The sequence below is a fragment of the Lissotriton helveticus genome, chromosome 3_2 (genome assembly GCF_964261635.1).
Source record: "Lissotriton helveticus chromosome 3_2, aLisHel1.1, whole genome shotgun sequence".
In the NCBI taxonomy this organism is placed as follows: domain Eukaryota; kingdom Metazoa; phylum Chordata; class Amphibia; order Caudata; family Salamandridae; genus Lissotriton; species Lissotriton helveticus.
Window position 1 is genome coordinate 272917559 of NC_136062.1, and position 16660 is coordinate 272934218.

Below are 16660 nucleotides of genomic sequence, written 5' to 3' on the forward strand. Positions count from 1 at the left end.
CTCCTCAACAGGAGAGCAAAAAAGAATTCAAACTAAAATGATAATTTAAAGTGATCAAAACAGAAAAAAGTAAAAAGATGGACTGTAGAAGTGACAGAAGATGTAAGTCACAACCTACTAATACGAGGCATTTGCTGCTTTATAGCAGATATGAAATGATTAATGACTAACAGGCATAATACGAACTACAAGAGATTAGCACTGTGCATATTTTTTATTAAGCAAGCAAAATCTTACAAGGAATTTCTTTCGGTTTACCTGTAGTTTGGATTCGTTCCATTTACTGTGCTGAAGGGGTTGTGTGAATTATTTGTGTGCAACTGGTGTTTGTCTGGGCTACTATGTTATGTGATTCTTACAAACAAGTATTACAATACATACTTCTAAAGTACAAAAAAATGTTTAGGATGTTTTGAACTTTGATGGTTAATCCCCTCATTTTATGTCATGAACATATGGTCAAAAACCAAACTTTGCAACCAAAAAGATTACAAACTACCAAGATTTGCGCAAGGACAATATTAACAATAGTCCTATTTATTTTGTGAACATCTACTTTGTATAAATAAAACATGGACTTATCACAACACTACATAATTTAGGTACAATATGCAATGACTTACCTCCTGAATTTCATCTGGGACAGAAGCATCCATCAGCCTAAACAATAAATTTCGGAGAGGTCGAGCTTGACGACCAAGGATACTAGTAGCTACTCCTCCAGCTAAAGCAAGTGCAAGGTGATTCGAAAGCAACTTCAGACAGAGCTTTAGGAAACTGTGATGATCTCTGAAAGAAATATGGTGTCCATTAGATATTAGTATAGTTTAGGTGTTTTGTAAAGCTCTCCATTCCCCCCAAAGGGATATCATTGAGCTGGACTAGCTCAGGCAACAAGCAGAAATTTCACCAAACAGAGGTGGGAAAGGAAAGTGAAAGATCAGTAGACTAAAACCAACATTAAAAGCATGTATTTAAATATGAGCACCTTCCAACTTAAAGCAAAACTATACCGAAGATTGAAGACCGTACCGTTTTGTCCTACAGCAGACATTTTACACTGGAAACCAACAGTAACATTAAAAAAGCGAGAACACTGGAATCAGAAGCAATCCTCGATTTTGTATTGTGGTTTTGTATACACCTGCACCCAGTGTACTCTGTTCCATGGTAGTAAAATTAGGAAATAAAAACAGACTGTGTACACCCATAACAAAGCTTCAAAATACTGTCAAGATAGCAGTGGACCTTTAAATGTAATCAACAGTTTTCCACGTAGACCAACACAATTGCTAGGCTATATCCAATAATGATTTCTGTCCAGGTATGCAAAAGAACAATTCTGGCACAGTTTACTGAAGATGGCCAGATGATGCACTCTTTAATAACTCTGCAACTTTTGACACTGTGGACAAGGTATCCTATCAGAGTGATTGGTGTCTGTTGGCCACACTGATCCACTTAGAACGGTGGTTTATATAATTTTCTGCCCACTGCTGTGCATTTTTCTTTTTCAGTTTGGCATATAGATTCTTTTTTTCTCCCACAAATTATATAAAGTCCCAATTCCAGGTCTTTATTTTCTCACTTAATGAGGACTGTTAAGCTATCCAGGGTTTATGATTTGCCATGATAAAGCCTAAACAGAAATGGACAAAAAAAAACATAAGATGGGGATTTTTTGTAATATAAAAAATGGGTAAAAAATACTGTGCAAAAAAGTGTGTGAGCGTTCCCAAAAATGACTCTAAACTAAAGGTTTTCTGTTATCTAGTGCTTAATTTGAGCCATTGGTTTCTAGTGCTTAATTTGAGCCGTTGGTTGCCAGTGCTCGGCATCAGCACCTAATTGTCAACAGTGGCACTTATAACAGTCTGCCACATGGGGACATTGCTTATCTAATTTAGAGATTAGCACAATGAACAAGCTACTTAGCTTCAGTAGCACATTATCTGGTAGACACAATATCTAGTTGCAGATACCTTACATTTGAATTTCCCAGGCGTCAGACTGAATCTGGGAACTTTTGCATGAGCAGTACTCGTAAGTTGGGCTCCCCGTGGCGGCATCGGATGTGACGTCACCGTCACCTAAATAGGCGCTACCCAGATGCGCGGACGTCAGTTACTTTTCAGTTATGCCACGCCAGAAGGGCACAGCCATGAAGTGAACCGACTAGTGTGTGTCAAACTAGGGACATTTAAATGGGGCAACCCTAGCCCTATAAATGAGTCCGCAGATCAGGGATGCATGGGTTGGTCTGTAAGGAATATGCAGCAAGATATTGTCTCTACCAGATAATGCGTTACCAAAGGTAAGTAACTTGTTCATCTGATACAGACTTCTGGCTGCAGATTCCTTACCCTTGAATAGATACCCAAGCCACACTTCCTGGCGGTGGACTGCGGACTAATTACAAGACTAAAAAGTCCTGCAGGATCAATTGGCCTGTCCCTGAGGAACCGACTGTCCAGGCAGTCGTTTTTAGCAAACGTGTGCAGCAAAGCCCACATTGCAGATGTCCAGGACTGACTCCACGAGCCAACGCCTTGGATGCAGCTTTCCCTCTGGTGGAACGGGCTTGTAAGCCCTAAAGAGTCTGGTTTTTAGCCAGGGCATAGAATGTCTTACTACAGATAATGGCCCAGCATGAAATTGTTAGTTTCTGCACTGCCTAACCTTTTAAGCTCCCACATAATCCACAAAGAAATGGTCGTCAACCGACAACTCTTTTGTGCTGTCAAAGTAGAACGACAATGCTCTTTTTGGGCCAGACAATGGAGATGCTCCTCTTCCTTAGAGGGATGCAGAGGAGCACAAAAGGTGGGCAGTGTGACCAACTGCCCCACATGGAATGGGGTCACCACCATATGAAGGAATGAGGCTAAGGTGCAAAGCACCACCTTATCTGGGAATGTCATGAGATAGGGAGGCTTGGATGATAAAGCCTGCAGCTCACTCACCCTACTGGCAGATAAAATAGCCACTAGAAATGCTGTTTTGATGGAAAGCAACTGGAGGGGTCAATTATGTAGTGGCTCAACAGTAGCACACATGAATTAAGTGAGAACTAGGATTCGATCCCGCTGGGGAATAATGAAGGGCATAGAGGAAACATATGTACAAGCCCTTTCAGCATCCTATTTACAGTAAGTGACTTGAATAACGAGGGTTGGTTAGGTAGGCAGACAGAGCAGAAAGATAACAGAGCAGAAAGATACCCAGAGCAGAGTCCAACAGCGGGCGGATACTGTCTTGGTAAAAGACCGCCGGGCCGCCATGATAACCTTACAGACTTCGGGAGGAAAGTCGAAAGCTTTAAACTGTAGCTGCTCAATCTCCACACATGTAGGCGGGGAGTTGACAGGTTCGGCTGAAGAACCTATCCCTGCTGCTGCGACAGTAGATCCTCACGAAGGGGCAGCCTGATCGGAGGATCGATGCTCTTTCGAAGAAGCTTGCGATACCAGAATCTCCGTGTCCTGTCCAGAGCCACAAGAATGACTTGTGCCTGGTCGTTCTTGATCTTCTCGAGAACACTGGTTAGAAAGGCATCGCTGAACGATAGCCGCCTTGGAAAATCCAATGTGCAATACTGCTGACATTACACATTCTCTTCAGAGGCAAACAAATCTAACCAAGGCATTCCCCAATGTTAAAAGAGACCTTGCACCACCTCAGACTGGAGACCGCACTCATGATCCAAAGGTATCGATGGCTGAGTTTGTCCGCCTTCGCGTTCAGAGCACCTGCCAGGTGTTGAACCACCAGGGTCATGTCCTGCAGTTCCAAACACGTCCAGAATCATAGGGCCTCTAGACAAAGGGTCCATGACCGCACACTGTCCTGCTTGTTGCAGTACTGCCTAGCGGCCATGTTGTCCATGAACACTTGCACCAACTTCCCCTTGACAGAGGGAAGAAATACTTCCAATGCTAGTTGGATTGCCCGATGCTCCAACAAGTTGATGTGGAACCCCAACTCCTCCGGAGATCAGAGTCCTCTGATCTCCACCTCTCCCAGATGCTGCCCCATCAAAGGAGTGACACATCTGTTACTACTGTGAGAGTTCGGTGGGGAAGGGAGAGAGGTCTGCTTGTGACCCAATCGCGGGTAGTTAGCCATCACTGCAGGTCTTTTGCAGTTCCTTATGAGTTCTGGACCATATCGGAGACATTCCCTTGATGCTGTGCACACTGGAACTTCAGGTCCCACTTCAGAGCTGGTATAAAACATCTGGCATGCGATTTACCAATAGGATGCAGAAGGCCAAGAGTCCCAGCAGCCTCAGAATCATCCTCACTGAAATCCAGGATAGAGGCTGAAACACTGGTATCATAACCTGAGCATCCAGGACTCGCTGCTCGGGAGGATAAGCCCGAAACTGCACTGTGTCCTGAACAGCTCTGATGAAAGGGAGCGTCTGAGAAGTAGACAGGTGCGACTTCGGCATGTTTAAATTGAACCCAGTAAATGCAGGAGGTCTGCCATAGTCTGGAGACAACATTCTGGGGTGAGAGCGCCTTCAACAGAAAGTCGTCAAGTTAGGGGAAGACTGGAACCCCTAGCCTGCGCAGATGTACCACAACCACCGCTATCACCTTGGTGAACAGCCAAAGGGGAGCACAGAGAACTGAAAGCACTCGTGGCCTTCCTTGATCAGCTGGTAACATCTATGGGCCGGCAGGATGAAATACACATCCTGCAAATCCAGCTCTAACGGCCAGTCTCCTTGTTCTAGGGCAGACAAGACCGGAGCTAACATGAGCATCTTGAATTTCTCGTTTTTGAGGAAGAGATTGATGGTCGAAGTTCTAGAATAAGACGAAGACCCTTGTTCTTTTAGGGCAAAAGAAAGTAGCAGGAATAACAACCACTGCCTACTGCTGAAATTGGTACCCTCTATATAGCCCCCTTGGCCAGAAGAGCTGAACTTCCTCTCTGAGTAGAACAAGATGATCTTCCGCCAGCCGTTCTTGAGATGGCAGTAAAGGAGGAACAAAAGATAGAAAAAGGAGGGAGTAACCATCCCGAATGATCAGCGAGACCCATCTGCCCGATGTTATGTACTGCCAGATGAGGAGAAGATTCTGAATTCTCCCTCCAACTGGACACCCAGGGTCTTGCAGAACCAAATTAGGAAGACTTGGAGCCGGCAGCCGCTTTGGGGAGTGGATGTGTGGGGGGGATGTTGGAGAATGACTTCTGTTTACCATTCCCATCAGGTCGGAATGTACTGCGTCCTCGCACAACTTGGGAAGTGTGGGCAGGTCGGTGGCTGGGTATGGATGTCATGGTTCAAAACCTCTTCCATTGCCACGAAAGCCAGACAGGGGACGAGGTGTCACGGAGGGGCCCAAGGGCCTGGCCATAGCCCACGAATCCCTGAAGCTCTCCAGCGACGAGTCTGCCTTCTCTCCAAAGAAGGGCATGTCCATGAGGTTGGCCTGGACATCCCCCAAGAAGCCAGAAGTTATCAGCCAGGCACCCCAAGGCCACCGTAGACCAAAGCGCTCAACCCAGTGAGTCTATTGTATCCAAACCACACCTAATAGTGAACTCTGCTGCATCTCTCTCATCTTTCACTGCCTGGGAGAGCACGGCCCAGGTCTTCTCCAGAACCTGTGGCAGTACTTGAACAACCATTTCCCAAAGAGTGAGCGAGAAATGGCCAAATAGGAATGCGTTGTCCACCGACCGCAATGTCAGGCTGTCGGAAGAAAATATCTTCTTCTCAAGTGCGTCCAACCTCTTGCATTTCCTGTCCTGGGAGGCAGAAGGGAACGCTCCCTGGGACGTCGGAGCTTTGACTTCTAAGCTCTCCGGATGTTGACTGAGAAAATTTTGATCACGTCGTGCAAGGAAACGGCAACATGCTATTTTCCTCTTCATAGGGGTGCTAGACGTGGACTATAAACCTATAAGGACATCCATTAGTGTCTCATTAAAGGGCAAAAGGGGGTCGGATGAGGAAGCCCCAACCTGAAGCACTTCAGTCAAGAGATTAGTCTTGACTTGCACCGAGGGCAGTTCAGGCCAGTAGGTGGAGAGAGCATACCAGTATCTGGATATGTGTCCAGACCACTGGCCTTCGTAAGCTCCTCATACCCGCCCAGTTCCTCACCAGGATTGCCTAACTGTTTTTCTAAAGGGTCTAGAGACCCGTCCTACTCCTGTCCCATGCCAGAAACCTCTAAAAAATGTACAGACAAAGGCTCAGAGCTTCTGGGCTCCATCAGCGACAGAGGTGACATCGACCGACATAGATCTGACTCAGAATAGTCGAGAAACAGAATGAGGCTGTAGCTGGGAGCATTGACTTGGGACAGGCGGAAGGTCACGTTGGCACGACCAGGGCCGATCCGGATCTGGGATCAAATCCTTGAGACCCCACTGTGAAACCGCATGAGGTCTTCTCTGATCCTGCAGGGCCCGAAGGCACACCAGAGGGGTCAGTCAGCTCAAATACTTAGCAAATGGCCATGTAAAACACTTTTACTTGAGTGGGGGTCAGTCTGGCTCCCAGAAACGGGGGAGGTGCGGAGTCGAGCCAGGCTCTGGCTCCGCAGAACCATGTGTTGGAACACAGATGTTCCTCCCTCGTCGATTCTCAATGGATGAGCCAAAGTTCGCTTAGATGACGACTTCTTCTTGTGCCTCTTCCCCTAGTGTCCTCAGGACCTCGAGTGCTGCAAAGAAGACTTGGGTCTCCTAGAGCGGTCCAGCGACCTACTCTTCTTCGATCAGGACCATGACCTCCTAGGAGTCATGCTCGATGGCGTAGATTGCCAGGCCACAAGTCGATCCCTCGACGCCATGGCTTGGCAGTCCGAGCACGACTGAGTCGTGGTTGCTGGTTGAGACACAAGGTGCGGGTCGGTGACCGACTTGGCGCAGTGACCTGTGCCAAGTGGTTTAAAATCTACCCTTTGAGAGGTCATCCCTCGACACACAAAGAAAAATTCCTTGAAATATCTTAGAAAAAAGTATGTAAAAAAAGAGACAGAGGGGTAGCTCTTCTCAGGATTAGCGGCAAATGGTGTGGAAAGAAAAGAACAGACGTCTGCACGCCTGAGTGCCACCTATATAAGTTAACGTGATGGCACATTCAGCGCCAATAATGCCACACGGAGCCGAACAGTCACCCGACGGCGCATGGGGGTTCTGCTCTCGCAAAAGTTTCCAGATTCAGTCGAACGCCTGGGAAATTCAAAAGTAAGGAATCTACAGCTAGAAGTCTCTATCAGTTAACAGTCATTCTAATGTATATTGAATTAATAAACAACTAATACCTGCCACCCAAGCAATTCTTATAGCTTTGGGTGCCTGGAATAGTCTGAATTGTCACCCTTGTAGGAGTGCGATAATTAACTGCTGTGTTAATAACTGTGTTGACAATCTCAATGGCAGCGGCAATAGGTGGCGCAAGTTACAGTAGCCTCCTGACGAGAGCCCTGGCACTTATTTATTTAAATAAATTAGTCACTAATGTTATCACTCCCGTCCCAGCTCACAGAAACAGAAGAGAGAAACAACATTCTCACTACTGCTTTTGCACTTTTCTAATGGTTGGTCAATGTGCTGTATGCACTATCTATTTACTTGCAATTTCTGGGGTGAGCAGGTGTGAAACATGGGTGAGAACCCCGAAATCTATGCAGTACTTAAAACTACACAATATTTGGCATTTTCAGCTAGGAATCCTTTCTGTAGCTTGTTTGAGGTTTTCACAAATAATAATTAATTGAAATAGAAAAATGAATGCAAGTGGGATAAAAAGAAATAGGAAAAAATGTTTCATCTGTAACATTTTTCACTGAAGAGCCATCTATAAATCTCATACAGTTATGTCCAAAGACTTCAGGTAGCAGATATGAAATAGCGTTTGCAGTTATTTCAAATCCCATTATATCAGGAGCCAACAACTGAGTTGTTGCTCAAAATGACCTTTCCATTGTGTACCAACCATGCATCACTTGGCGTCCATGTCGCAATGTTTTTTTATTATCAAATTCTATTGTTTTGCAGACATATACACAAATACAACAAACCCAAGACAGTACATCCACCGTTGGCCACACCCATTTCACATACCTCGCATTAATCATTCACCCAGTCCAATCATTAATAATCCTGCCATTTGACAAGCATCCACGGGCCACATAGATGGGCTTTTCTTTTTGGGCACTCCAATCCACCCACGACCACCATTCTGCCATTGTAGGAGGGGAGAGGGTGTCAAGGTCCATTTCTGAGCTATGTTTCGTTTGGGGACTAGTAGTGCCAAACCTATAAACACTAGCTCCAGTCTGGGGCCGCTAAGGTTGTTGAAGAGCCCCAACAGGGTGAATCATGGGGTAAGCTGGAGTGTCCTGTCCAGTACCAATGGGAGCTTGCGCTCTATCTTCTGCCAATAGTGGAACAGCACAGGACAGGACCAGGCCACATAGGAGAAGTCAGCCCTTGTGAGTTGTATAGCGAAAGCAAGTAGGCTGGGGGATAGTGCAAACCCGGTGTAGCCGTATGGGGTCACGTAAGTGAGGTGCAGGTAAATACGTTGGACCAGATCCTAGCATGTAGATATTGCTAGCCCTGTGAGGCCCTATCCGGTTTTTCCTACAGTCTGCATCACCAAGGCAGCACTCCCATTTCTGTTTCAATTTAGAAAAGTCGCTAGGAGCATTAACAACCAAGGATCAATAAACTTGTGAAATGGCTCCCTTGCCAAGTTTCACAGTTAGTAATTTGGCTGTAAGGGGACTAAATTCAGGAACTGTAGAGTCGGGGGGAATGTGTGCTGCAAGGGCATGCCGCAATTCTAAATATTTGGGAAACGGAGTGTGGGAAAGTTGGAATTGTTTTTGAAGCTCTTGAAACATCATGTGTGGCTGCCTGCCCATATGTTGCCCTGATGAGTGATTCCTAGCCTTTCCCATTTTGAAAATCTTTTCAGCGTTGCAGTGTGGTGCAGCCATGTTCCTTGCCAAAGGGGGGTCATCTTGACCAGTTTCCGATCCCAGCAGGTAGGGCATAATGTTGCCCTCCAGGATAGAAACACCATCTTAGTGTACTCCAGGAGGGAGCAGGAAACTGGGGCCTCACAGAGGACAGCTAAAATCTTGTCAAGACCCAGGATGGTCAATTAGGTCCAGTATGCCAGATCATCCCAGCCCCCATTAAGCTAGTCGCTAATGACGGTCAACTGTGAGGCTAAGTAATAGCAGTGGAGATCAGTCGCTCCTAAACCTCCATCATAGTGTGACAGTCAGCAGTTGGCCTGTGCAATACGGGGATGCCACCTGCCCACATGAAGGTACAGATAGTAGAGTTTAGGGTATGGAACCATTTCTTACGGAGTGGGAAGTTCTGGAAGACGTGGAGTAACCAAGGCAGCGCCAACATTTTGAAGAGGGCCACTTGTCCTATCAAATGAAGCGGGAGGCACCTCCATTTCTGCAGATCCTGTTTCATATTAGTGAGGAGATGGGACAAGTTAAGAGTCCATGTCTATTACAGGATTGTAGCAACATGAATACCTAGGTAGTGGAAGGAAAGGCAATGTAGAGGGATGGCGGTTTTCCATAAGAAGGTATTTGGGTCACCAGTAACGGGCACTAGTATGGACGATGCCCTGTTAACGCAGAGCCCCAAGGCCTCCTCATACAGATCAAGCGGGTCCGAGGTCTGCAAGTCAACTTGGAAGAGGAGTATATCATCTGCATAGAGTGCTATGCACTCTTCTGGCCCGAAGGCCATGCCATCCTCGTATCCGAGAATCACAGTAGACGTGTGCCAGGGGATCTAAGGCAAGGACAAACAGCAAAGGGAAGAGAAGGCAACCTTGTTGGATGCCCCGGTGGATTGGGAAGAGGGCGCATGGTATCCAGTTTATCTGTACCTGCGCTGATGGGTGGGAGTATAGTAGATTAGTGAGCTTACAGAAATGGGCCCCTAGTCCAGCTCTCTCCAGGACTGTGCTCATGAACAGTTTCTCAAAGTTAATTTAGGAGTAGGGCTGATGGGTGTCACAGCCAGTGTGCCTAAGCGAGTGCAACTTGGACCCTTCGAATACAGTGGTGAGTGCCGGCATGAAACCACATTGGTCAGGATGGATCAAGTACAGCAGGGTTTGCCATAGTCAGTTAGCTAGCGTTAGCTAGCACCTTGGCGAATATACTAATATCTGCATTTATAAGGGAAATTTGCTGGTAAGCAGCACAGTCACTAGAAGGTTGGCCGAATTTGGGTATCACCACAATTGTAGCCATGTCTTGTTCAAGGGGGAAGGTGCATGCACCTGCTGCGGTGTACATAGCCAGGAGGTGAGGAATCCGAAGGTCTCTGACCCTCCATTAAAACTCAATTGGAAGCCCTTAGGGGCCCGGTGTTCCACGCAGGGTCATGTCTGACATCAACTGTAATTGCCTGATCTAATACCTAGGCCATGGGATAGGGGATTGAGGGCAGTTGGATATCGTCCAGAAAAAGGTGCATCCGCTCTTGGGGAGATCTAGGTCTGCAGCTAAATAAGCCATGAAATAATCTGCAAACACTTGCACGATTTTGGAGGTAAGGGCTCTGGGGTGTCCCCCGGATTCCATAACCCACTGTATCACTCAGGAAGTGATCTGTCTGGTGCCCAGTCAGTAGAGAAGCTCCCGCGATTTGTCACCATATTCATAAACTTGCCCAATGTCCTCCAGTATTGGTATGCTTCCTATAGCGAGATCCATCTCACTGATGGATCTTGGCGCCTGCCAATCCCCATTCAAGGGATGGGGAGCATTCTGATTTGCTCTGGAGTTTTAGAAAAATGATTTGGTCAGCCAGGGCTGCAATTTGTGCAAGTTTCTGCTGCTCTTGGCCGCGGAAAAAACCCTTATCTTGGCCACAGACTGTGGGATTGCTGGCTGCCCATAAGGTGCAGTCAAACTGGATGGTACCCTGATTTTCTTTAAAGTAGGTTTGTATCTGGGGCCTCATTTGGGCCAAGAAGTCTCTATCGGTCATGTACCATGCATTTAAACTCCACATGGGACAGAGTCCTGGTTCTGGGACTCTCAAGTGCACCATTAGTGGTACATAATTAGAGATGCCCTGCAGTAGGATTGTAGCTTTGGTTAACTGTAAGACATATATGGCTGGCACCCAGGGCAGGTCAATATGGGACCTAATGTTGTGAGCTGCTGATGTGTGGGTGTAAGTGCAGCCTTGCAGGTGCCATGTACTTCACGCATCACAGAGCCCCATAGAGTCTGCACAGGCAATTAGCGTCCAAGAGCGACATGCCGGCCTTGGGAGGTTTGTGGAGTCCCTATCTGGTTTGGGGACTGCCTTACAGCCACCTCCGACCACGGTAATGCCTCATGGGAACATCAACAAGAGAGGCCAATGCATCTATCTAATGTTGGGAAGAGGAGCGTGTGTGGGACGTACACCGATAGCAAGTTATACTGCCTGCCCTCCAGGAGCCCTTCTACACGAAATACCTGCCCTGGAGGTCAGAGAGAGTGTTGGTCACCGCAAGCGGAAGGCTTTTGTGCAGTAGTGTAGTGTAGTTCCTATTATCCCAATAGGCTCTGCGCATTGGAATAATACCTCCAATAGTATAGACCTAGACCAGACGTTAACTAGGTCTTCTACTGTCGATATTAGACTTAAAGTTTTGGGTTTGCCAGCTAGCTCAGAGTTCACTAGAAACTTTCTCGAATAGGCAAGGAGGAGTTGAACCTCCCTGGATAGACAAGAAGGGATTTAGTTTCTGACAACCATAGAACATGACAACTTTGCTCTCCCCTAATCAAGAGTGTATCTCTAGAGTCGTGTGAAAACAAAAGACAACTTATTTTACTCAGTCAGTACGTGCATTCTTAGTTTCACCAGTTTGTAGAGAAAAGGAAGAGACGGGCGTGTTCAATAAAAGATGTTATTTATTGATCAGTCTCTTTTCTCGTACAAGAGAAATGAATCGATATTATTGCAATATTTATGGTTAAGTAAAGTGCATACAATAAAAGCAGAAGTATAAAATAATACTGTAAAAACATTTATATGGTTTCTAAGCCATATGGTGGTTTAAAATGGATAAAATAGATACATACATATAAACATTTGACTAATCGTACTCAACTGGTGCTTCTAACTACGCCTACCCCAGTGTACCTGACCTAAGCCTAATACGTGGGCGGGGATAGAAAGTAGTAGTTTAAGTTAAGTTTGTTTTGCCAAGTGACTGATTCAAGAATTCTCTGCAAGGGGTTATTCAGTTCCGTACCTTGAATCTAGGATGATTGAGGGATGGTATCTCTCATCTTTGGTCTCGATATTCCAGGCTGCCTGCAAGGGCTGCTCGGAAGCGCCGGAGCTGGATTTCTCGGCAGGAGAAAGGCAGCGTCTCGTTCTCAGCGCGTCAGGAAGGCGGGGCAGCGTCAGTGGGCTTCGCTCTCTGCTGAGCTTCGGCAAGTCTCGCTGCTCCGATCTCGTCACCACCGCGTGTGTTTGCTTAAGGCAATATCGGTAATATTTATACCTGTAAGGTGCCGAGATTGACGTAAGGATGGACATAGATACGTCAATAAGGATGTCATACGAGCTGGTCGTTAGCACATTCTTTTACTGAAGTTCTCGGTGAAATCAAAACAATGGCCGCAGGGTTTTTCCCAGGTTGTCATAGGTTTGATTTGTTTTGAGAACTCCGTATGCCTTATCAGGGGCTGGAGGAATATTGCTTGCCTAATTAGATGGCAAGCGTTATGACCTAATCAGATAACGCGCTCCTGTGCCGTGGTCTGGCGTAATCAGATAACGGTTTCTGCATCATGGGATGGCTGCTAGTTAATTTGTTAACCAGAATAGGGTCAGGAATAGGGGGATCGATACAGAACCTATAGGAATACATCACACCCACTCCACGCTAACTATGGCCATATTTACGAATCTAGGCATAGTAAAACATACTGTAGAGTATCGTGTATACCTTACCACCCCAAAATACACATAATGCATTTTGAAATTATGTAACATACGGGAAAAAAATAGTCATATGTACTATATGCACTCAAGCAGTAGAATAATGCTAAAATAATCACGCATATGTATACATTATTAGTAATTGAATATTAGAATTACACATGAAATGGCTCTTAATACAGAAAAAAAGTTCGAGACCACTTCATCACAGTTCAAAAATATTTATAAACATACCAGCGGGCAGCTAATGTCTATGAAGTTTCTAAAAATAGAAATTAGTTCTCTAAGAATAGTTCTTACTTTAAGCAGAAGAAAAGTGTCCCGTAAAATTTAACAAAATATTTTGGGGCTGCTAAAAAATTGATGTCCGTGAACTGGAGGAAAAGTCGATCTTGCTACTTTATTATTAAAGTTGAAGGCCAAATTCAAGGTGTCGGGAACGCCGTGTGCTAGCTTGTTCAAGAGTCATTATTTCTGCTCTGGTGAGAACATCATATCGTTGAGACTGCTGAAAAAGCTGTCAACAGCTTCCTGTGAGAGTTCCACTAACTCGGAAAAGGATGTAACCATGCATTCATGTGCATGATTGTCTCCATTGACGTTTTGAGTAGTATTGCTGACAGAAGGTTGTACCTGATCGATGCTGCTTTCATCTTGATCTTCACTACCCCTTAATCGTAGTGGTGAAGTTTCCACGAATGCCGTCATCAGGATTGGCAGCCGTTGAGGGCAGATCAATGCATGAGCCTTTACCGGACCCAACAATGTTTCTGCATCCATTGGCGCATCCGATTGTAGCGTCAGACAGGTGTCCAACACGCATTCTTCTCCACACAGCATGCACCTTAATACAGGTAAAACACATCTTTGCCATATCGGCCGAAATGAAAGAAACCAAGTCATGTTCAGGTCTCTAAGCCGGGTTAGTCCCAGGATTTTTGATATCCGGTCCCGGTATCCAATGGCTCGGATTGTTTCTTCCCTTGTCGCAGGTGTTTTGTCTGTGACATGGTTTGCCATAACGAAATATAAGGACTAAGAATAGGATTCCTGCAATTAGTCCTAGAATGAGGGGAACTCCTCCAAAAATCGAATGGACGAAGTCTTGAAAAATACCCAGTATGGCTTTGAATGGTGTTAATGCCATCGAAAATACTGTCTTAAATACATTTGAGACTCCACTGGTATCAGAAATATTTAAGATTTCATTCAGGATTTCTGCGAAATGTATGGGGGAATTAGTTGATAACAATGAGTGAATCTCTGCAGTCGTCCTTGCGACTAGGAGATCATACGTTTCTTTTGATGACGTGAGCCTGGTAGGCGTCTGAAGAAGCACTGTTTTCATTCTGCTTAAAGTATCAACTCGAATAGAAGTAATTTTCAAGTTAGGCCATGCCCTTGCCTCCCTGTCTGGAAAGGAGCTGGGGAACAATAAGCGTCCACAGCACATGACCTTCGCAGTCGTACTAACGAGATAAGGAACCCCGGGCAGTAGACTACAACATCTGCGATCCACAATTAGAATGTAACTCCCGTTATAGAGTCTTTTAAAGAATGGTTCTATCTCTGTTGCAGGTGTGCCTAGCTGGTGACATGAAAGGTTATTTGAGTTCCCTTCACAGGCTCCATGCAAACTAATTCCATTACACAGAAGTGTACCGCTTAGTGACATTGCACAATTATTGCCACTAAGAAACACTTTCTGTCCTTTATTACTGACACATGCATGTGAATAGGGCAAGTTCCATGTTGTCTTAATGTACCCTTTTCCCAATTTTTCGTACATGCCAGCCTGTATATATTTTTGGCAGTATTGAAACCTGAAAGTAGATATCGGAATATTAACTATCCCATGTATTATCCATTCAATGACAGGTCGTTCTGACATTGTCAATGGTAATCTCTCGAGTTTCTCAATGTTCAGGATTGTATAATCAGCACCCTTCTGTGCCATACTGATCTGTTTATCAGTAAGGTTAAAGATATTGAATAGTGACGTTGTGTTGATTAAACGCCAAGGCACATAGCCTGAACGCAGATTTTGTAACGTCCAGCCAAGCTGTACAATAGAACGCAATTGAGACTGACCGTGTTGTAACAACAGTAAGTCTTGCGATATTATGTCGATTGCTGATGACACAATGCTGTCCAATGAAAAGATTCTGGAGGACAGAGTCATTAACCCATTGTCCACTACAGAAAGCGATTTTTCCAAATTAATACGGTCAATTTCCCGTATACTTTCTGCTGTCTCAATTTGAGTTATCTTCCAGGCCTCGTTGTAAGCTGCATATATAGAGGCTGCTATGAAGCGTTTTTGACGCTGTTTGCGTGGTCCCATAATGAAATCACGCAAGTCAGCACCATCAGTAAGTAAAGTTAGGTGTTGCTTAATTTCTGTCAGTGTGGAAGTTTTTAGCCAATGAAGGCAGAGTTTGCCCACACTGTAGGTGGTGATTATCCCTGGGTGTTGTCTTTGGGAATATCTAGGGTCTGGCCTGGTCAATTTGAACCCCTGTGTTTTGTTCAGGAATCTGTCTTGACAGTTATTAGTATCTGTGGGCCAGATTAACCATTGTTTCCAATCAGGATTTGTTCTGTTTTGGTTTAATACATAGTTTACGTCTATCTCTTCATCTGCAGAGTTATTGCTGTTCATTGATGGTTTTGGAATAGACGGTTTATTTAAGTCTTTGATTTTGGCTAATCCAAGACAGGTAGTTTGTTGAATAGTTTCATTCAAGAATATAATTTGTTCTGGGATCATGCAGGCTCTAAACAATGATTCTATACCTTGTACTTGCCATTCTTTTGTACCCCAAACACTTTTTACTTCAACATTTTTGTCCCAATAATCAAAACCAAATGTATTCATTTGTTCAAAAAATGAGTCAGAATATATCAATTTTGTGTTTGTAAGCATGGTTTTTGTTCCTGTCTTATTTGACAATTTGAAATAAAATGTTTCAGCATTACTTTTGTTGAACCCTGAAAAATATGAATATTTGTCAAACGGTTCTTGAGCTTCCTTTTGGAGGGGTTGCACAATGTTCCCATTGATTATAATTTAAAACATTTCTAGGTTGTGCTGATTTATGTAAAAAATGGTTACCATAGTGGTTGTAGCAGTACATACTATCATAATTAGACGAACCCTGCAAATGATCATGTTTGGTAAATTTAGCAGACATCACTAGGTCAGACATCATGTCATTAATACTTTCAAAGTCCCAATCATCAGCAAATGAGTTTGGTTTTACAAAGTCACTCAACGAGATCTTGATTTGGTGTGGATATTTGAGGATTTCGACCGGACCATAAATTTCATAGTCAGTATTGTCCCATGCTACCCCACCCGGTATAGGATTGGCTGTGAAATTGACTGAAGAAAGTTCTCTTTTCTTGACGTGTGAAGACGTGTGTGGCTTGAGGATCAAGTTGATTTTCTGGCTTGCTGTGTCCATTTTAGCATATTTTCCCTCAATGAAGCGTCCCAAACATAGTATCATGATGAGCCAAAGTATCAGGATAAATACACCTAAGGACACCCAAAATTCAATCCACGGAGAAATCAGATAGGTTTCTTTCAGCTGTTTCAAAAGTTCCTTAGCTTTATCTTTAAAAGTTTTTGTTGATGGCTGTGTCTTTGATTCACTTAGATCTTCAGAAGAATCTTCAAAGTTGATGA

The 16660-nt window shown here is 44.7% G+C and overlaps 1 protein-coding gene across 6 annotated transcripts in view; it reads right to left on the reverse strand.

Annotated features, from left to right (window-relative positions):
* Positions 1-16660, reverse strand: part of HERC1 (HECT and RLD domain containing E3 ubiquitin protein ligase family member 1) — a 2088313-nt gene that overhangs the window by 1925357 nt on the left and 146296 nt on the right. For all 6 annotated transcript variants that reach the window (XM_078685198.1, XM_078685199.1, XM_078685195.1 and 3 more), the window contains exon 12: positions 624-789. In XM_078685198.1, coding sequence (XP_078541324.1) covers positions 624-789 — 166 coding nt within the window. The remainder of the gene's footprint in view (positions 1-623; positions 790-16660) is intronic.